At 38.0% G+C, this 21,777-nt stretch overlaps 1 protein-coding gene across 1 annotated transcript; it reads right to left on the reverse strand.

Moving 5' to 3' along the window:
• Window positions 1–18,163: 18,163 nt before the first annotated feature.
• On the reverse strand, window positions 18,164–21,453 carry LOC107222355 (UDP-glycosyltransferase UGT5). The gene is made up of 5 exons (XM_015661686.2): window positions 20,839–21,453; window positions 20,354–20,724; window positions 20,049–20,271; window positions 19,722–19,941; window positions 18,164–19,631 (listed from the first exon to the last, which is right to left on the reverse strand). The coding sequence occupies exons 1-5, from the start codon at window positions 21,314–21,316 to the stop codon at window positions 19,331–19,333; spliced, it is 1,593 nt and encodes a 530-aa protein (XP_015517172.1). The 5' UTR covers window positions 21,317–21,453; the 3' UTR covers window positions 18,164–19,330.
• Window positions 21,454–21,777: the final 324 nt, after the last annotated feature.

Raw genomic sequence — 21,777 nt, forward strand, 5'->3', positions numbered from 1 at the left:
ACGGATTCGCTCCCTCTTTTCAGCTCCACCCTGACTTTCAGAGCTTGCAGGCGTCCTATCTGCACCTGCCCAGGTCGTTAAAAAAAAACTGCCCCTCGCGAGGTCTGGGCAAAGAAAAGTAAAGGTGACAAAAAAAAAAAAAAAAGTTAATATTAAAAAATTCTCAATTATTTGAATCTTTAAGTACAAAATGTGTACAGTAAAAATTATTTACAGAATTTGGAGAAGTCTGTTAGTTTTTTTTTTTTTTTATCAGTGAAATCTTGACGTTGTACGGAAAACTTGAAAGCAGCAAAAAAAGTATGAAAGTTTTGGAGAATTCTATAACACTCCGAATGTGTTTTTTTTTTTTTGGGTTTAATTTCACTTTTGACGAAGTGGTTTGGTTACTATTTCCAAAAAAAAGGCTAATTTCACAATGTGAAACTTGAAGAGCGTAGCAATAAAAATTGTTTTTTCGGCTTGTTCAACATACCTATTTCATAACTTCTGTCACTGCAGTAAAATCGCGTTTAACTCGATACTTATATCCCGAAAATCTATGACCGTAAACACTCGATGGGTACAAGTTTCCGTCTAATTTCGCTCTCCGTCTTCCTCACATTTCTTTCGACCCGTTCCATCGGGCGTTTTGTTAATTTTCATAAACAGCGCAGTCCGGCGGTGCGTCTCAACAAAAACGTCGTCATCTCTCTAAGAGGGGTTTACTTGCATACCCGGTGGACTGGTTCGTAAATCCATCATTTTATGGACTATGAACAATCGTTTGTGCCGGGGAATCGGGCGATGAAAGCCGGCCGTTTGCTCGTAACCACTGCGGGGACTCCGTGGACCAGATGAAAGAGGCCCAGTCTGTCCCCCAAGGGGAACGGTGAACGGAAATAGACGAGCCTCATCGTCGTCTTCGGAGAGTCCTCCTCGGAAATGAACCGAAACCAAAGTACGAGAAGTGGGGAAGAGAGAAGCGAAAAGAGAACAGCGGCTCTATTTTTCTCCTTCTCTCTCCTCTCTTTCCATCTCGTGTATTGTTCCTTCATCCAATTCCCTCGACTATTGTCGTACTTCGCAGTATCCCCGTGTCCTGCACCATATATATTTCACAGACACACAGACGCACATAGAATCTTGCCAACTGTAGTAATAAACTATAAACGCCGCTGTGCAGCATGCGAGCTGCATGCGAGCGGTTATACCTACGGCTATAAACGGGACTAAGGGCAAAAATTTCTGTTCCCGTTTCCTCTCACGCTATTTTTTATTGTCCGCGTTATTTTTCTCAGTTAGTGTGTACATGTGTGTGCGTGCGTTTTTTTTTTTGTTTTTTTTGTTTTTTTTCAACCATTATTCTTGGTTTTTTTTTTTACTTTGTCTCGCTTCTGCCTTCATATTTGATCTTTTATTATACTCACTCACGTATTACATATTTCGCGCGAAGTTCGCCGCTCGCTTTTTTTATCGCTGTGTGTGTTGCATTTTATAATAATAAATTTTATTTTATGTAATAAATTTTCATGAATAGAATTATAGATTTTCTTTTTTCAATCTTTTCTTCACGAATACGTATTTTACTGATTCTGCAGTTGGAAATTATTGACAAATTCATCGATAAGAATAACGCACAGTTATAATCGTTGCACCTGTGACTTCTTCTATTACCTATTTCTTCTTTTGAATTTTCCTATTTGATTCAAACAAATATATCGTTATTATCCTCATCAGTTGTGAATTGAATAACGATCCTGGTTTTTTTTTTTTTTTTTTTTTTATCTCGACCAACATCCGATCCTCACAATTTCCGATTTTTTTAAAAATATTTCACGGAATTGTCTCAACTCTAAAACACTACCCCGCATTTTTTTCAGATTTACAATTTAACTGTTCAACTGTTTATGAGTATTTAAACGGATTTTGGAAAGGACCTTTTTAACATTCTCAAAAAATTCTCAGAAACTGTATTTTTTATTTAAACCATTTCAAAACTGTGACCATGATGAGCCGTTTTTTTCCATTTTGTACTTTCACACCTTCAATTTTTTTGTTTAGCTAAAAAATTATTTAAACGGTCTGAAAATTCCTGGAAAATTCTGGAAATTTGTATTTTTCACTTAGAACATTTCTAGACCTGTTCCATTATGGCACGATTAATGTAAACCGATCTGTAAATGTTACAAGCGACAATTAGAAGCTTTGAGAATTATTTGAGAATTTTCAGACCGTTTAAGCAATGTTTGAGTTGATGAAAAAAATCGAAGGTGCTAAAAAAAAGTGAGAAAATAAATGCAGTATGCTCGAGTTCAGTTTTTCGATAGAGGGGGGGGGGGGGGGGCGGGATTTTTGAAAAAGCACCGACAGGATCCAAATTATTTATTTGACACTTCTGCTTTTCTCCAAATGTAGCATCATCATTTCCGCGGAGTTTAGCACTGTTTTCAAACCTCTGTAAAACGCCCTCGTTTCCTTCCAGTCTCATCCCCCCAGTCGCGTCGACCGGCAAGGGTTGCAAGATCGCGTTCCGAGTATCCGCATAATGTGTCTGCCTTTTCACGTGCAGTTCAGCGATAGTCGAGTGTCTCGAGGTGTAGCGAAAACGCGGACTTTACAACCCCCGTAGTAAAATGCTTATTGCCCGTGGAGCAATGGAACCTCTTTCTTATTTCAGTACGAGATACGAACGTACACGTATTATAAGCCAACCTCCCCCTCGGTCTGCCTTTGCTCGGTTAAATTCGAATTTAAGTCACCTGTGCATGCGGTAAGGGTGTTTTTTTTTTTTTTTTTTACTGTTATCTTTGTTTTTTGTTTTTTGTTTTTTCACTCTTACCGTACTTCTCAACCTCTCTTGCTCTCACTTTTGACTCTTTTGCGTTTTCTTATTGCCAGGAAATTTCTTTCGTCGTGAAACTCGGATTCTGTGAATTTGATTTCTCGCGTCAATGCTGTTTGCGAGCGAGAAATTGTTTGATTTTTTGAATTGCCGTTACAGGCTGCGTTGGGAATATTGTACTCGTGTACCTACTTTGATTTTTTATATTCTTCGGGTGCCTTGCAAATATTATATTTCTGATTATCAATCTCCGATCAATCGTTTCCTTTAAGGGGGAATTCTACTGTGAAATTATGTTCAATACCGAGTTTTTTGTTTTCGAAATCACAAAAAAAAAAAAAAGATTTAATCGTAAATTCCTGTTGCAAAAGACTTTGGATTATGGTAGTACGTGTCCTAAATAAAAAAAAAAAAAAAATCCAAAAAACGTCAAGTCAAGATATTGATAATTGAAAAGAGAAAAATAAAATTGCTCGTCAATACGATCGTTTAAGAAGATAATAAATTGTAGTGCTTTTCGGCCAATTCATTTTTCTCGTGGATCAGATTTCCACAAATTTCGTAAAAACATTCAAGTAATTTAACACTGTGGTACGAGTAATGAGAATCATTCGATTTAATTAGCTGAAAAATATTCGCGAGTAAATTATTTTTCGTTTATACGTACGTGTTTCACTTTTTTCTTTTTTTTTGTTTTCACATAAAACTTCTTCCGTTTTCCGATTTCTTACTAATAATTCTTGTTGCTTGTTTTATTACTTTTTGTTTCTTGTTCGATTTTCTGCTCCCATCATCCCCGTCCCTTGTTTCCTTCATCTTCGGCTCCCCCCCCTTTAGAGCCGAGGACATTACAGGGGATGTGAAAAATCGCGAACTAAGACAAATTGCCAACAGAGAAGCGGGATACTTGAACTACCTACCTACCCCGCATTCTGCCATAACTCCCATCCAGCCGACGCGACGTACATCCCCACCCTTCGTCTTCTTCATCTTCTTCTTCTTCTTCTTCTTCTACTTTCTCTTCCCCGACATTACCCACCTATTTCTCGTCCCGGCAAAGGCGAGAGGGTGCATTATGCAACGGCAGATGGTATAAAACTGGGCATATAAGCCACACACCACTCGTAAGCCCCGCGTTCTCTCTTCTTCGCAATCTCATATAACACACACACATATATATATATATATGTACACCTATACCGGCCGCATATAAAAGGTCTCAGTACTAAAGTTTTCTCGAGATCTCGCACACGTATGTCGGGTGCAAAGAGGCGCTGAAGATGCACCACGTAACACGCGGAGAAGGCGTCGCTGCACTCGTAACTTCGCCCCCCTTCCTTCAAACCACTCACTTCATCTCGCCGTTTACCCGATTTCGGATCTCCTTACTCTCTTTCTCTCTCTTTTCTTTTTTATTTTTTGTTTACTTTACTTTTTACTCTTACATGTGTATACGAGTCAATATTTTCAATACGAATTTTTATTAAAAAGTTCACCATGTCTTTGAGCTTTCAGTTCAAAATACACTCAAATCACTGAAATATCCGCTATATGTAATTTTGTAAAATTTTTAAACTCAGTTTTTTAGTTGTGCCGTTCTTTGGTTGTTTTATTTTTATTAAGGGTTTCGAAATTATTTTTGAAAATTGTGTCGTTCTTGTAAACTGGGATTAGAGGAAGATTGTTCATTTAAAAATACGTGTTCTTTTCCTTTGAACACAAATCTTAGCCTTACATTTACAATATCGACAACGATTCGTTGAATATAATGCTAGAAAGGTTACCCGTTGAAAGAACGAAATAGTATCCGAAAATCCATTTCTTTTTTCGCATATAATGCAGATACAACACGCTGATATTAAAGTCGACATTCTTCCCGGATTAGTCAACATTTTATAAGCATCGAATGAAACTTTTCACACGCTTCAAAATTGAACGAATTGAATTATTCTACTGATCATTATTATGATTGTTATTATAAAAAGTATCAGGATTAGAAAATTAATTTCGAGAACGCAATCATAATACTTGTTTGGATTGGTTAATCAGAATTTGATGGTATATTCCACCCTTGTTACTTCCATCGTTATGGGAACGACGTGAATCTCTTCAATATTTCATCCCTCTGGAATGATTTTTTTTTTTTCTCTTACGCTAATAGGGCGAGACAGAGAGATGGTATAAAATGGGTAAGGGAGAGAAAGAAAATTGGGTATAAGATACTTAAACAAGAAGCGTGGGGCCCCAGGGATCGTTCTGAAGGGGGTGGTCAGGGGGGGGGGGGGGGGTTCGAAAGCGTTTAATCGGCAAACCGAGCGACTTCTTCTTTGCCCTTCTTTTAAGGGACGAGAAGCTGGAGGCAAAGAGGAAAAGAAAACGAAAAAGGCAGGAAAAAGAAGAAACTCGGTTAAACAGAGGCTGCGGGAAATCCGGATCTGCGAAAAAAAGAGACAGATTACTTTCGGTGAGGCAACGGTCACGGGGTTGCAAACAGAGACGCAAACGTCCCCCTCTCACCCCCTGATATTTTTTCGAGAAGCCAAATCTTCTCTCTGTCAGGCCGCGAGTTGAGAGCTTGAAACTTGTCGACCTTCGGCGAACGAACGTTTTATTTTTGTGAGAATTTCAACCCCTAAAAACCGGTTTTTCAACCCTGACTTTACTATTAATTTTCCTCACTGTTCCGGGCGATGAAATAAAGATCGTTGCGATTTCATTTTTGCTTTTTTTTTCATTTACTTATTTCTACTTTTACAACAATTTTCGGTAGTTACTTTATTATTCGATTGAAAGAACCGAGTGAAATATTTATCGCTACAATATTATAACGGTTTGAATATTGTTGAGATTGTTGACAAAAGTTACGGTAGAATTAGTAAAAGTTTTCAGTATATTGTACAGTTTCTAATTGTTGAAACATTGATTTCGTTCAGAGATCACCGGGTTTCTTCAGTTTTAAATAAGGTCTCGATATCGATTTAATATTTACGAGTGATTATAATTGACAAAAAAAAAAAAAATAAAAAATAGTCACACGTTATAGATTTTATAATTACAGTTACAGCACTGATTTTGATTTTCTACATAATTTCACTTTTCACCCTAACCGAAAACCGCAGTTCCGAATACAAAATGAAAATTAGTTTTGTATCCGTTACCGTTATTGTTTTCGATGACGCTCGCTCCTGCTATATTTTCTCGTAAAAATGAGGATAATTTAATGTTGGTAGAAGAATAAATCAATGTCAAGACTTTACTTGGCGAGAAAAAATAAAAAGTACATCGTAAACCGAAATGAAATGATTTTATTTCCGGAAGATTAACTATACATTTTCGAGTATAATGGTAAAAAATAGTTACCTGTGCCTCTAGTTTTCTTGTTACACCGTTAAACAAATCGTCGTAACGATGCCCAATTTAATAAAAATTTTCCGGTATCAGTAAAGAGTGAAGTTCTCTTCCCGGTTTTAATTTTATGCAGCGTACGGTGAACGATGCACAGAGTGTATGGGTGTTCGGGTTTAAAAGCGGTGCAAATCAACAAACACGTGAATCATATTGTATATAGTGGGCTGGCTGCTGCTGCTGTTGATGCACCATGCAGCGGTTGAGAAGGAGGCTGTGTAAACGCTCGTAGAGGCGAGATCAAGGAGAGTGCATGGAGAGAGAGAGAGAGAGGGGGGGGGGGGGGGGTGGGGGTCTCTCCCAGTCCCCCGGCGTCATTTTTTCCCCCGTGTTCTTCTACGCGTGCATCTGATTTCGAAGAATCAGCTGCGCCTTCGTGACGCGGAAGGGTTTACAGAACGTAATGCGCTGCGTTTCGTTTCGTTTCGTTTCGTTTCGTTTCGTTTTGTTGCGTTTCGACGAGGGTGGGCCTTTTCACGTCCCGCGGCGACCGACCCCGAGGTTAATATATGTTATTTCGGCGTTTCACCGAAAAGAGAGATGTAAACCGTTTTTTCATGTAAACCAGAGTGTCACTTAGCCGCGAGCCTCGTGTAAATATTTATATTCATCCTTTCCCCCAACCCTCCGCCCCGCCCTCCCACGGGAGGAGGGAGGGACGAGACAGAAGCAGAGAAGAAAAGAAAATTAAAACAATAATAGAAGCCGAGTAAGAAAATGAAATTAAAAATTTGAAGAAAAAATTTGTACGAAATAGGAACCAAGAAGATGATAAGAAAAAAAAAAAAAAACAAACAGAAAACTCGTTAAACAGGCGTAACTTTCTCACGTGTGATACCTTCTCAATTCTCTTTCAGCTTCCTTTTCAACTTTTTTTCTCCTCTTTTTTTTTCCGAAATTCGGTCTTATTTAATTCGAAATAATATCACGCAGAGAAAGAGAGAGAAGGAGAGATGCGATGAGGACCAAAAAAAAAACAAAAAAGTAGTGAGGAATTATAACCGATTGAACGTTTTATGCACTTTTTTTTTTTTTCTTTGTCATCCTTTCGCAAATAAAGGAGACGGAGGAAAAAAAACAAACGATGTAGAAAAAATTTTGAATCAATCGGGGAGACAAAATTCATACAGGAATGAATTTTCGAACTGCGTTGGTCACGTCCGAATTTTTTTTTTTTTTTTGTCGCTTCTGTCCCTGTTATTTTTTTATTCATGTACACCGAACGTGACATATAACGATAATGATGATAATAATGATATTCTGTCGGGAAGTCGGTAAATTGTGGACTCGGTTCGGTATCAGGATTAAAAAAGTGTATTTTTCGATCTCCTTTTTCTTTCATCTTCCGCTTCGATACGGTATCAAATTAGGTGAAATATTGTACACAGAACGTGGATAATGATGTTATATCAAGCGATATTCGTCGAGCCGAAGCTAATATTCCAATTACCAAGAGCTGCGTATTATGGTCGCTGTGAAGAGGAGAGAGGAGAGGAGGGGAGAGAAACAGCGGGTGGAATATAGCTTGGGAGCATTAGGCCATCGAGATTAAGAAGAGAGTGGGTAGCCGGATAGCGAGGAGAAGGACGAGGCGAAGCGAGAGGGAAAAATGGGACACGTTGGACCTTCTCAGAGCCCTAATTTCATTAGAATTTCCCTTGTCGTCTTAAACCGTACCCTCGGAGGGTTAATATCGCAACCGGATGAAAAATGAAGGAGTTATGTGGGGAGGAGGAAGAAGAGGAAGAGGATAAATACGAGAAAAGGCTATAAAGTCAGGATTCAGGATACAAGGTACAGGAAAATGTCACGGCATTGTCGAACGATCTTTTTAGAAAATTTTTGTTCAAGTTGTAGCGTTTGTTTTTTTTTTTTTGTTTGTTATTTTGACAAACTTGATCGTCACACTTTTTTCGACTATCGATCAATTTGCTCGGAAAGAGAATTCAGATGTTATTCTCTCGATTCTAGAATATTCGGAATACCTTGACACTATTTTTAATTCACTTCGCGATGTTTTTTACGATTTTCACATCTCAAAAAAGCACTCTTGAATCTTATCAGATTTTTTCCTCGAACCGTTAATTTCGTATGATTATTGAGACTCATCTCAAAATTGGCCTTTTTTTAAAGATTTCAACAAAATTCTCGAAAATTTTATGTTTCATTTTACACAATTTTAACACCCTCTCTCATGATGAGACGATTTCTTTTTTCTACTTCGTTTCAGCACTTGGTAAATTTTGAACAAACAAAACACTGTGCTTCAATGTTTCAAAAATTCTCATAGTATCAACGACAATTCTATCTTATCGCGTCAAAAGGTTCAGAATTAGACTGCTTCTGTGTGATCAGAGAATCGAACAAAGGATCGATTTCCGTCTCCCAGCGACTTTTCAAAAGCCGATTATTAAGAGTGTGTATTTTAGCAGGGAATAAAGATTTTTCAGATTTTCAATGACTAGAAAAAAAATAAATAAAAAATTAATAATACTGGCTTGCATTTTTAACATATGATTATAATAAAGGCCGAAAAGTATCTATTCAAAGAGATATTGCAACGAGACTTTTTATGTTCATTCTTATGTCAAAAATGCAATCCAATAATAACAATAATAATTTTTTTTTCTACATTTTTCTTATTCATCTTTTGGAGTTATGAGATCTCCATCTTTTAATACGTGTCAAAAATTTTATTACACTTTATAAGATTTTTTAAATTCTTTTCAGATCTTAGGAAGTGCGGTTTTTTTTCAAGTTTTTAAATCATACTTCAGATACTTTGTGTCGAAAAATTGTGAAAAAAAAATTCCGGTCGCGTTTCTCGTCATGCGCTTTCACAGAAAAAATTATATTTTTTCTTCACTTTATAAAGCCAACTTGAGACATCGACGTGTAAAGTCTCGATCGAGATGTCACGGAATGCCCGATATATGTGTTCTTACTTTCTATTCTCAGGTTAGAAATTTCGAGCCGATCTTCAGAGGGAAGTCTCGACGACTTCCGGTTCCGGATTCGCAACCCTGAAAACTTAGCAGATAAATTGCGGCTTCCACTTTTGCTCGTTGTTCTTCGTCTTCTTCTTCCTCTTTTCCTCATTCTCACGCTTCTTCTTCTTCTTCTTCTTCGCCTAGTACGGTTTCACTTCTCGCTCTCAGTATCCCCTCTTATCTCCACACTCCATGTATCCATGTACATATTCACACACGTATGCACAGGTATTTCCATTCCCTCCGGACCATTTGATACGCCTGAATTGGCCGAGAGACAGCGGCGCGAAGATTTGCCAACTCTGTATAACGCGTGCGACGGGATTAATCGAGCGTGGATCCCCTTTTCGCGCACTTCTACAGTGCCCTTCTCCTTTCGTTAAACTTCCCCTCATCCCGGTCTAGCTTCTCTCGAAAATTTTCTCGCTATCGACTCGGAATTTTGGCGTCAAAGAGCCAAACGATAGTCAAAGTTAAAATTTTCATTCAAATAGCCAAATGTTAATAATTTCTGGCTCGAAGTTTCTTGCGAATGAAATCGATCGAATATAATGGATTTTTTTTTCATTTGGATGAACGTTGAAATGAAAAAATTATGTCCAAGTTATTGTTTACAATTTTTATCAAATATCGTTAATAGCCAATATGCGGCTATTGCGTGTGGAATTAATTTAAAAAAAGGAAAATTAGATACTCTTTCAAATACATGGACTACAAGTTTTCTTTTTCATAATGTTAACGGAATATTTCTTGTCTTAGACAGCAACCGTAACGTTACACAAGTCGACAAAAAAAAATTTCTCATATAAATTTCTTTAGTTTCTATTCAAGCAAATAAATTTCGATTCTATGCATCAAATAATAACCAAAAACTTTATTTGTTACTTGTAAAGTTTGCTTTTGTCTTTTGTACGTTGGTAAATAAGTCTTGAAGTTTTTGGTTGATGTCTAGTATGGGTGCCTGTTCGGAAGAAAACGATAAACGCTTTCACCAATATGTGATAGACTTTATCGTTGTTAACGTTATCAGGGTTAATGTAATGACGGCATGACGGGAGATTAAGTTTCGGATTTGATACGATCAAGTCCGTACGAAAATCGAAGAAGTACGAAAGAAATTAATTTTTGAACTTTGTTTATCAATTCTTTTACGTTTCTAGTTTATTATTAATTATTATTTTTGAATGCAAGTGATTTAGATGCAGAAGTTTTTTTAATTGTTACTTACAATAAATGTTTGAGTGAATAGATGATTTTTCTTGAAATTCGCAGCATCGTTCTTTGTTTCTACAAATGCAAACTTCGTCCTATGAAATTAAATATTCTTTCATTAGTCACGTGGAAGAAATGAAAATTTAACATCTAGAATTCAGACTCAAAATTCGTATTTATCAGGTATTATTTGTTTCCCCTTATGATTCTAATGACGATACTTTTTTTTTTTTTTTTCTCATCACGTCTGTTTCGACTAACACTTCGATGCCGTTCAGTTTTGCAAATTGAATGCGTTGCCTCGTTACAACACGTGGACACACGTACAAGCATTTCAGGTACACACATGATGCGTGTGTCGCGTGTGACGCAAACTAGGTAATGGTACTCTAATTAGCCGTGTATTCTCCGCTGCATCAACCCTTCCCCCCCCCCCCCCCCGCCCCTCTCTTTATCTCTCTCTTTATCCACCCCTCGTTGCCCCAGATGCTGCTGTTCATCAACTCTATATTCTGCGGTATTATAATACCGTACCGGCAGCTATTCTATTAATCTACCCACTGTAAAATACTCCACCGCACGATGCACTCTCTCTCTCTCTCTCTCTTTAACTCCACCCTTATTCAAACCTGCATAGGGCGTATAATCTGCAACCGGGTAACACCCGGATGAAAATGTAAAATGTACGACGGTAGCAAACGAGCGAGCGAAATCAGACGATGATTATTGTGAATGGGGAAGAAGATATGTAGAGTAAAAAAAAAAAAAAAAATTGACAGGGGGGGGGGGAAACAAACCAGACGGATGAAATAGGAAAATAATTATAATTATAGTCGCTGTGCGAATGCGGTTGCAATTATTTTATTTTTTATTTTTTTCAATGAATTTCTTTATGACGGCAGACATTTTTTTTTTTTTTTTTTTCTCTTCATTGCCGGTGTCTGTAGGTTCTGTCTAACGGGCGAATTAAAATCGAATTATCCTTTGGTAAAAAAAAAAAAAAAAAAAAAAAAAAACGAAAAACTCGGAAAGATTGGTAACCTTTTTTATTCTACTATCGGGTTTCCTGTAAAGTTATTATATAGAACTTTTGTCACAAAGTGGATGAAAATTAAAATTTTTTGTACATTCGTTAAATAATACGTATGATAAAAGTCTGCGACTTTCTTATTATAGAAAATGTTGAAACTAGCGAATTCGAAAACTCATCGGGCAATGTAAATTTCGAAAATTTCATTTGTACTTTTAATATTTCCACAATATTTCCAAAGGTATAAAAAATATTCCAATATACGTAAATTGCATAGATTCTAAAAAAGAAGAAAAAATATAATCCAACACTTCAATCCCCGTGTAGATATGAAAGAGTGTTGAAAAAAGAACAAAAAAAAAAAAACTGTTATTACTTTGTCAATCTCCCTGAATTTTCATACATCCACACACAAGGTCTTGTAATATCGATTGAGGAAAGAAAAAAAAATTGTTTTTTTTTTCTCTACCCCAATCTTCTCCAATACTCGGTTTTTTTTTTCATTTCATCAAATTTGTTTACCCTCAATTTTTACCTCCAGACCCGGCGCGTCTTTTTTGCTCCCGCGGACCGAACGACAAATGCGGCTCAGTTTTTGACTGACGTCGTCTCTTCGTGTCGACGGTGTCGTTTTCCATGAGGCAGGATGATCTTGTCAACGACGACATAATCGGGGGGGGGGGGGGGGAGGCTGTCTGCCTGATAAAACAACCGTGCAACAACACTCCGCTCCTCTCCGACGGATACACGATATTTTTCTGTTACCCTTTGAACGCCACGCACCCGGTTTATAACCCTCACACACACACACACACACACACACACACATATATATATATATATATATATATAATATTATACCTACATATGTGAAAGAATATCAGGCAAAGGGCACATAAAATTTTTTCATGCATATCATCCGCGTAAGAAGGTAAATAATAAGCGCTTTAGAGGGGGACGACAATTCAAACGGTATCTTTCTCCCCTCCCCTCTCACCCCCCCCCCCCCCCCCCTCCTTTTTCGAAAATACACCGTTCCCTTCGACGTTGAAGAAATTAGAAATGGTGCAAGAAAGATGAAAGAAATTAAAATATTTAACATTTTATAATATGAATTTTCCATCATGGGAATTTAGAAATCATTTTTTGAGGTAACAAGTTAACTGTTTTTCGTCGTGAAAACGAAATGGCCTAAACTGACTTTTGTTGTACATCATATTTTTCTTATATTTGAATTGAATTTCAACCGAATATAGAATTAATTAGCTGAACGAAGAAAATATTTGGAAAAAAGTAGATTTCAGGTCGTGGAATTTATTTCTTAAAACTTTATGGCCACCCTGATACGTTTTCAAAAATATAGGAGATGAAAGAGACTGGTTTTTCTTCATCGAAAAAAAGGTTGGTTAAAAAAGAAAAAGAAAAAAAAAAAAAAACAACATGTCGGAAGTGGGCGAGCACTAAAGCGTGCAGAATGACGAATTTTCCGTGCGATATTAGTTTCAGGAGTGAGGTAATGTAATGTAATGTAATACGATGCGATGCGATGCGATGTAAGGTGAGGCAAGCAAGGCGGATGGGGCAAAGTGGTGTGTAAGAATGGATGGAGGGGGCTGGTGGAGAGGCTTCTTGGCTGAATATTACACCAAGACGAATGCCGGGTAATAAAATAAACTACACAATAGGTGGCGGTAACTCAGTCGAGAAAGAGAAAGAGAGCAAAAGGGCATTGAAGGGAAAGGAAAAGGCGGTGGGGTTGAAAGAATGGGTCTCCTCTGTTTTATGAGGAGGAGAAGGGGGTTGAAAGAAGGAACCGGAAGAGAAAAACGGAAACAGGCTGCAACCAGTCAAGATGCAGCGGTTGGATATACAGAAACGGAAAGAGAAACTGCGACGAAAAAAAAAAAGAGAAAAAAAAAAAACAATCCGACGTTATATAAAATCAAAATGAATCTTTCGATTTTTTTTCAATTTTACATTTTTTGAATCACAATTTTTTTTAGATACTAATTTATTGTTGTTGCATTATGTTGAAATCTCACTTTTTTCAAATTGCTATCTACACAAAATTCTTTTTTTTTTTCTTTTTTAATTCTCAACTTGTTAATTTCTTATGCTTTAATTAGGCTTTACTGTTTTTATTAATTGAAATTCGTTCAGAGACACTTGACCAATTTTTAACAGAGAATTAAAACCGATGTTCTGAAGAGCAAAAAGATAAAAACGCGAATAATTTAAAAAGCTTGAGGAACGACGTAAGTGAATTGAACTAACGCGTTTGTTACGACTTTCCCTTTTACGTGGCTCACTTTGTTTTTCCCCGTACGAAAGTTGGAAAGATAAATCACGAAAGACCAGAGATAAAAGAGTTGAAAGAAAATGAGAGAGCCTCGGTTTTCCGTTTATTAAAAAGCCCGAAAACCCCGACGTTGTCCCTTTTTAATTCTTCTTCTTATCCTTCCTGTAATTTGACTGTTATTTATTACTTTTTTCTTCGTCTTAATTTTACCACTTAACAATTCTTTCGCCGAGTTTTAATTCCCTAATTTACGAAATCCAGAAGCAATTGTCTAATTGTTGGTGCTGGGCTGCTTTTGCTGCTTTTGCTTCCGGTGCTGCTGTTTCTACCGTTTTAACAAACACACGCCACCTGTTTATATCCTAAACAAATTACAGCCAAGCCAACCGCGAATATCTTGCAGAGTTATGCAGCATCACGAGGTAAACGTGTTCGCGTCTTACGTTAATTAGAATAACATCCGCAGTTATACTAGTTAATTGTCAATCATCGAATAATCTCACTGAGATAATCGCGTCAGCTGGAAAACTAGAATTTATCGTAATCGTTATATTGTCTTATTTGTAACGCATATTTTTTTCCCCCCAAATCACCGATAACGGGATGTGAATTTCTAATTTTTACATTTTTCTAATTCCTCTTTTACCATATGGGTGAACAAAATAAATGAAAAATTTGAAATCACAATTTCATTCTAGGAATAAATTCATTTTTCTCGAAGGAATCAAACTTAATAGTGATTTAGTGAATGGTGAAATATTTTCAACGCGCAATTCTTTATTAATTTTCTTTCTTCTTTACGTCAGTCTGTCGGGAATGGACTATAGATGGTTTTTATCCATTCGCAGGTCGTAGCTTGACTTGAGAACCGTCAGGCATCCAGCGTTAATTACCGTCTCGTAACTTTCTAGGTGTTTGCTTACACGTGTATAATATCTACACAGGCGCACATATTTATACATATAGAACATATGTTATATGTTATATGTATATGTGTATATGTGTACAACAGGCTGCTTTCGTACTCTCTTGCCTTTCCGTGTTTACAGTAATGAGGTAATTACAAACAAGACCGCCGTACGAGATAATAACGGATGTAGGAACGTCAACGACGGTTGTATTATACGATTGTCTGAATGCGATAATTATTACAGTCACCGTACGTAATAATTCAAATTTTGATTACACTATAACAATTTGTAATGTGTCGCAATATCGAATTCCACGTGGGAAGCAAAACCGAATTAAGGTGAAATAAAAATTCCCTATGCTCTTTGTTTTTTTTTTTGTTTTTTGTTTTTTGTGTTCTGGTCTTTGTTTTTTTATATAGGGACGGTTAAGGGTTCGAGAAAATTTCCAATCATTTCCAATTTCGCCTTGGGTTGTTTTTATTTCGCAATATCCCGAAACAAGGCCGAGGAGGTCAGGAATACGGAGCCGACAGTTTTGCTTTTTAAATTTTACATAATCACGGAAAAATGTTAATTCGTTCCACTTTCCGCGGCAACGCGGGCGGCATACCAGTAATTCAATGAGCAAGAGAAAGAGAGAAGAAAAAAGCTGAGGTCTTGCGGGGGCGGTGGAAGGGAAAGGAAGGGAGGAAAAATTGAAAGCAGCAAAGCTGGAGAAGGAAAAGAAGAGACACGTTCGGTACCATTGAGTTGGCACTTGCGGAGGAGAGAAAGAGAGGGACCTGGAGATGAGGCGGGAAATTCTCATCCCTTGGCCCGTTTTTCGTCGTCGTTCCCGTTGCTGAGGGAACGAAAGGAGAGAGGTGAATTGAATTAATGCGCGAAAGAAAAACATTAAGGTTAAGATATGGCTCAAAAGAGGCATTCCGTGAAACGTGCGGAGGCAGAGAAGCCAGCAGCAGGCTTCGGAGTATTCGCACGCCTGCATCGTTCGCCTGCCTCTCTCTCTCTCTCTCTATCTCTACCTTTTTCACCCTATTTCCACCACCGGTCGTTACAACTTGCACAGAATAGGTGTACGTGTGCACGAGCTTATACAAGTTTTTACCTGCACGTGAACTCGGACACACGGAAAGGTCTCCTTTTCAATTTCTACACTCGCTTTTTCCGTCCCTTCGCGCCAACGTTGCGTGTATATGCTATATGTGAAGCTAAATACAGCTAACCGTCCCGGAACCAATTTTACCTTGAGTAAAAAGTACAAGTAAAAGATAAGAGAGAGGTAAATAAACGAATAAACAACGGTGGAGGAAATCGGTAAGGGAGAGGAAATTAGGGGGTGCTCGGAGGGAATTGGGAAAAATGAATTGAACGGAGATCGGACGAAGAAAGCTTTAGGAGGATACAATGAATTGTGTTAGGTGTACAAAAATGTTGAAAACAAAGATAAAAAAAAAAAAATCTTTCCGCGTTTCTTGTTTAACTGATTTTTCAAACACGTTTATTAATTATATTTTAAGATCTACGGTATAAATCAGACATTGTATGGTGATCGATCAAGAGAATAGAAACAAAACGACATTGCAGATATTCGGTAAACAGAAAACAGGCTACACGATAATAAAGCCTTGCAAAATTACAGCTTTTTCACGTTATCTATTTCGCATCGTTTTTTTTTTTTATACATCCAAACTGCAGTATTATATTATTATTGGAAATAATATCTGCGAAAGAAAAGAGCGATTGGGAGAGATAACGGATTTCGTAATCCATACTTATGATTAGTTTAACAGGGGATTCCCAACTTCCGGGTCATCGATTCAAGTTTCGCGATCACGATGTAAGCACGCGTGTCGGTGTAGCTGGGGTGGCTATGGAAATGGAAATACATAATGCTAATCCAATTTCTCCTGCACAGGCACCGTTCAGGTTTACGAGATGACCAGACGCCCCCGCGAAGTGTAAAACAGATCTTAGCTCCGCATTAGAAGCTCATCGAGCTATTTGCCCAACATTTGAAATTTTTTAGTTATTTATTGAAGTTCCGAAGGTGAGAAAATGAAAAAATTTAAAAACCTGAAACATCGAAACCCTGAATGATCGAAGATTTTCAGTTGTTTGATTTTCTGGCTTGGTGAAATTTCACCACTTTGATCTGACGTTGTTTTCGGTTGTCTTATTTTTTAAACTCACTCGTCGAGTAAACTAACTACACTCTGTGAGAATATTTTAAATTTCGGAATTTTACTCTATCGAAACTTTATTTTTCGGACTTCTGCTCTATCGCATTTTGAATCGTCGAATTCTTGCATTTTAGAACTTTGAGCCGTCGGTTTTCTGACCATTCGAAACTTTGTTGTTTCGTAGAAGTTTGATTTCTTCACTTCAAATTTCGCCAATAAATAATTCAAAATTAGGCGCTTTCGGAACTTCAACCTCACCCCGATTCTTTTTATAACTTTTTTCATTTGCAATTACAGTTCGAGAAGTTGATTAAAGACTTTTTTAAATGATGTGTAGTAGCCAATTCGTGTCGAATAATTTGATATCGTTTTTATCCACGTTTTTTTTTTTTTTTTTTTGTTTGCGTTTCAGAAAAAGGAGAAAAATAAAATTCAGGTATACACGAGCGGAATTGATATTGAAATTTCAGTTACTGTTTCGTACATTAGGAGATACTGTCGCCGGTATGAAATTAAGCGTCCAGGCTGCAACTAGCTAATGAAACCATTGTTTCATGCACCAGGTGCAAACGCATCGCGTTTTGCAATTACACACACACATATTAAAAAAATATATATATATATATATACTGTACGTATCAACCTTTCAACTCGATGCTCAAATTCAATTCAATTCAACTTATTGAAACCCAATGTGTCTGAAGTTAATTATATCGTTTTCCACACTTAACACGTTGGTCGAGCGAGGGGTTCGAGTTTTTACGATTCGCAGAAGGAGATTGAGGATCTAAAAATGAAAGGAATCTTCTTTTTTCAACACCGTCAAGTGTGCACAGAAGTATAAATTGGTAAAACCGTTAAAAACGACTGGAGGAGGAAAAAAAGAAGAAGATAATATATTTTACGATCGCCAAGGGGAAGAGAGAGGATGATAAAAAAAAAGAAATACAGAACGTCGAAAAAAAATCGCGACTCATTGCATATCCGTTTATTGAGTGTAGCTGGTCGGATATAAATCCGCAAGCTTCTCGATTCGATTTGAATTTATATTTTAGTTGGCATAATAAAGTGGCGAATACGCGGAGCTGATAGTTTTTGCGTTCGTTCATTATTAATTTTTTTACGATCCTCACGTTCTGCCACATTAAAGTATAATAAAACACGGTCGATAACATGAATTTTGTAGCCCGATACTGCATTTTTCAGACTTTGAAGTCGATACATTCGATACATCTTCTTCTATGGAGATCCAATTTATTATGCTTAAAAATGTCATCTTGATTTTATTATTTTTTTCGTAAGTTTCTAATTTTTCTGTGTTGGAATTGGAGTTTTTTGTTTCTTTTTCCCAATCTAAATAGAGCACGGAATCATGAAAATAATGTGGTTGAGCAAACTATTTAGATCAAGGCATATAAAAAATAAAAAGGCAAAAACAATTACGATATGGAAACACTGAAAAGTTGTGAAAGAAATGTTCAATATTCAGATCCCATTATCGCGTGTTGCTCAGAAATTACATTTTGAATCATAGAATGAGTATCAGTTTTTAAAGGTATTTGAAAAAATGGCATTTTTCGTAATTGATTTTTCGATTTTGTATAAATTTTACCAGTGGCTGACGAAAATCTGAAGAAATTGGTAAGAACATGATATTAAAAAATGATCAGAATCGAAGGGGGTGAGGTGAGGTACACGGGCTGATAATTTGACGTGGAATGCTCCATACGTATCTGCGTATAGGCATACAATTAGAGAAAGGGACGCGAACGGCGCCGTGACTGGAATTTTGTTGACGAAGATCAAAGGGCTGAGGGCGACTCATCGCGTCGCGTCAGTTCGGCTCTAGCTAGCGATTTCTCTCCTTTCTCTGTGACCCTTGGGCAGGAAACATACCCGATACGTTCATTTGGCAAGGGACAAAGGGGGCTTAATCCGACGGTGGAGAATCCCTCCGGGAAACCGGAAGAGCTCAATGCGAACGAGCTGTGGTAACAGGGTCTCGGTATTGGCACAGGCGGGAAATAAACATCGGACATCCGGACGCGGTCGGAAGGCATCCTCGTTTCACAGAATTCAGATGTCTTGAACATATGAATTAGCTTCTGCTCTACCCTTTCCGACGAAGCTCTTATCATGCGGGAGTTTTTATCAAAATACCGCAACGTCGTTGAAGTCTCGATGAACTCGATTCAAACAACCGTTTGGAACTTGTTCGACTAGATTCTTCGATCAAGGTTGCGTGTGCAATTAAGGGAAGCGAGGTCGATGACCACAGCTTTGGTATGTTACAGATTAAGAAATGTCACTTTGTACAGATTTCCATTATTCGTCGTTATTTTTACTGTTCAAATACACTCGGTTATTATCGTTGGAGTAGTGACACTATTGGGTTATCAGTTGATTGATTTGGGGCCGATATCAGTTTGTAGGAATTTCACTTCGGTCTAGCTTGATTATTTAGTACATGAAAACGTTAACTTCTCTTTTTCTTTTGCTTATCAACTGGTCTGTGATTAAACATTTTGATACCGCGAATCGCGCACTTGTACAATATCAAAATTGCCAAGATCGAAATAGAGACAAATCCTGCGGTTATAAACGCTATTATGTCCATGTCTTGACGTTGGTACCACGGGCTGTCAGCGGTTGTCGAATGCAGGTACGGAGCGCCTTTGTGACGTATCACATGCTCTGTCCACCAAATCGCGTTCTGGAGGGTATTTTGTGGCTTGTCTTTTAACAGCGAGCCCAAATTCAGCATCCTCTGTTTGTAGCTGCAATAGAAACATGCGGATAAACTCGTCTTCAATGTCCCAAGAATATTATTCAAAAGCTGACACATGATTTGACCTCAAGAGTCTTACTTATTGTCAAGTGTAACGGTGCGTATTGCTTCGAGCAAGTCATTCACATTTATATTGAGGATGTCTAGTTTCACGGCAACGCCTAGAGACACCATTTTTTTCACGTTCATGTCTTGGTCACCCATTACCGGTATCCCAACCAGAGGCACACCGTGCGATATGGCTTCCTCGGTACTCTGGAGTCCACCTTGGTAGATGAAGAGTTTGATGTTCGGATGAGCTAGACAGACGTGATTGAGAATTAAAATCATGGCGAGATCTATCAATCTTACATTGCGCCTGTTACAGAAGGCGTTCATTCGTCCAATCCGCAGTGAATTTCAGTACCCAGAATTGCCTGTTGCGGCGCCCACTTCAGGATAATCACGTTGTCCGGTTTGCCTTTGAGCTGGTCATCCTCAAACTTCCATATCACCTTGTAAGAAAGCTTTGAAAATGCGGTTATGAAAGCGTCTCGTGATTTCTCCGACAACATGTTGCTCTTGACGTTCGATCCGAGACTCATGTAAATGAAACCCTGGGTAGCTTCGTCCAGAGTCTTCTGAAGATCCTGTAACAGGAAATGAAAACACCGTATCGTTAGCGATAATCGTTGGTTGAAGCACATCATTATGAAAAATATTGCACGATACCTTGGGCAGAGGTTTGATTTTATCAGACACGTGAAATCCACCGATTTCAATAATGTTCGGAACATTTGGCCTGGCGAAGGAAATCGGACCTTGCTGATTGACGAATATCAAGCTGATGTTTTTCTCCAAATCATGAAGATCCGAAACCTCAATTCCCAGATATTGTTCCGCGATCTCTTTTTGTTTCGGTAGGGAGACAGTCCTATAGTAGTAAATCATTCTCCAGCACTGGTAGAACTCTTCCAGCCGTTGCCATGGTGTCCATGAATTACGAAATTTGACATCCTGTTCCCAACTCGATGGATGAGAAGGCAGAATGGGATTGCCGATTCCGTATTGCAAACTCAGCTGCAAACTCGCACTTGCAATACCTGACCAACGATAATATTGCAGAGTTATTGATAGTTCTTAGATAGGTATATCGAAACGCAGTCGAGCTACCGAATAGCTTGAAAAGTTTTGAGATGAGAAACTGGATTACTCACCAATTATTGGAGCGTTAAATCGTTCAGCCAGAGCCATGAAACCAGGTGTAAAAAAAATTTCCATCAGTATAAGGTCGAACTTTTCTCCACTGTTGGGTTCGTACACTTTCTTAAACTCCGGATGCCTGAATATCCGACCCATTTGTTCCCACACCATTGATTCAAACATTGTGAACTGCACATACCAATTCATGTTACCGCGAAAATTTATGATATTTATGACCTCCTTTGCAATATCATCGTATAAAAAGCTGATATCAATTTCTTTGTAGTTTTTTATGCTCGTATCCTTGACCGGGTCTGTCGTAACAATAACGAATTCGTGACCTCGTTTATTCAGCTCTAAAGTCAGCGTCCGGAATACGACTTGATGACTTATTGAAGCGGTGGGAAATATGCCCAAGATTCTCGCGCCATCGCCGCAGTTCAACCAAATAACAATTAACGCCAATACGGCGATATTAAGACACCGTGACATTTTCCTCGTGCAATTGGAGTCACGCACTGCACTGACTTGTTTTTCTTCTATCAACTCGTCAGGCCATGCGCACCAGCAGACTGACTAGAAACTTCCCAATACGCTCTACTATTACGTCACGCGACCCACTATAAGCTGTTCATTATCATAACAAATCGTGTCGATGTGTCGTTTAAATCTTGGAACTGTCGGACGGGTGGAAGCAGTAACGACGTGAGACAGCGTTTTTCACCGACGAATCAGGGATAAGATTGTAGATTAGCGTAAGAAAAACGTGATACCCGTTTGTCTGAGATTATTATTATACTATTAGTGCGTCGGTGATTCACGGAACACAACCTGAGGTAGTGACCATCGATGTTGAGCACAGTACGGCTTAAGTGCTGCTCAAGGAAGGTTAAAAATTGACTAGAAACACACCTGAACCTTTACTTTTGACGTTCGATCCCAGACTCATGAAT

The sequence above is a fragment of the Neodiprion lecontei genome, chromosome 7, assembly GCF_021901455.1.
Source record: "Neodiprion lecontei isolate iyNeoLeco1 chromosome 7, iyNeoLeco1.1, whole genome shotgun sequence".
Classification (NCBI taxonomy): domain Eukaryota; kingdom Metazoa; phylum Arthropoda; class Insecta; order Hymenoptera; family Diprionidae; genus Neodiprion; species Neodiprion lecontei.

Coding starts and splice junctions, on each gene's coding strand:
- LOC107222355 (XM_015661686.2), bottom strand. CDS start 21,316: ATGTCACGGTGTCTTAATATCGCCGTATTGGCGTTAATTGTTATTTGG. Junction 20,725..20,838: donor ATTTAACGCTCCAATAATTG/GTGAGTAATCCA, acceptor ATCGTTGGTCAG/GTATTGCAAGTGCGAGTTTG. Junction 19,632..19,721: donor ACCGTTACACTTGACAATAA/GTAAGACTCTTG, acceptor TTTCTATTGCAG/CTACAAACAGAGGATGCTGA.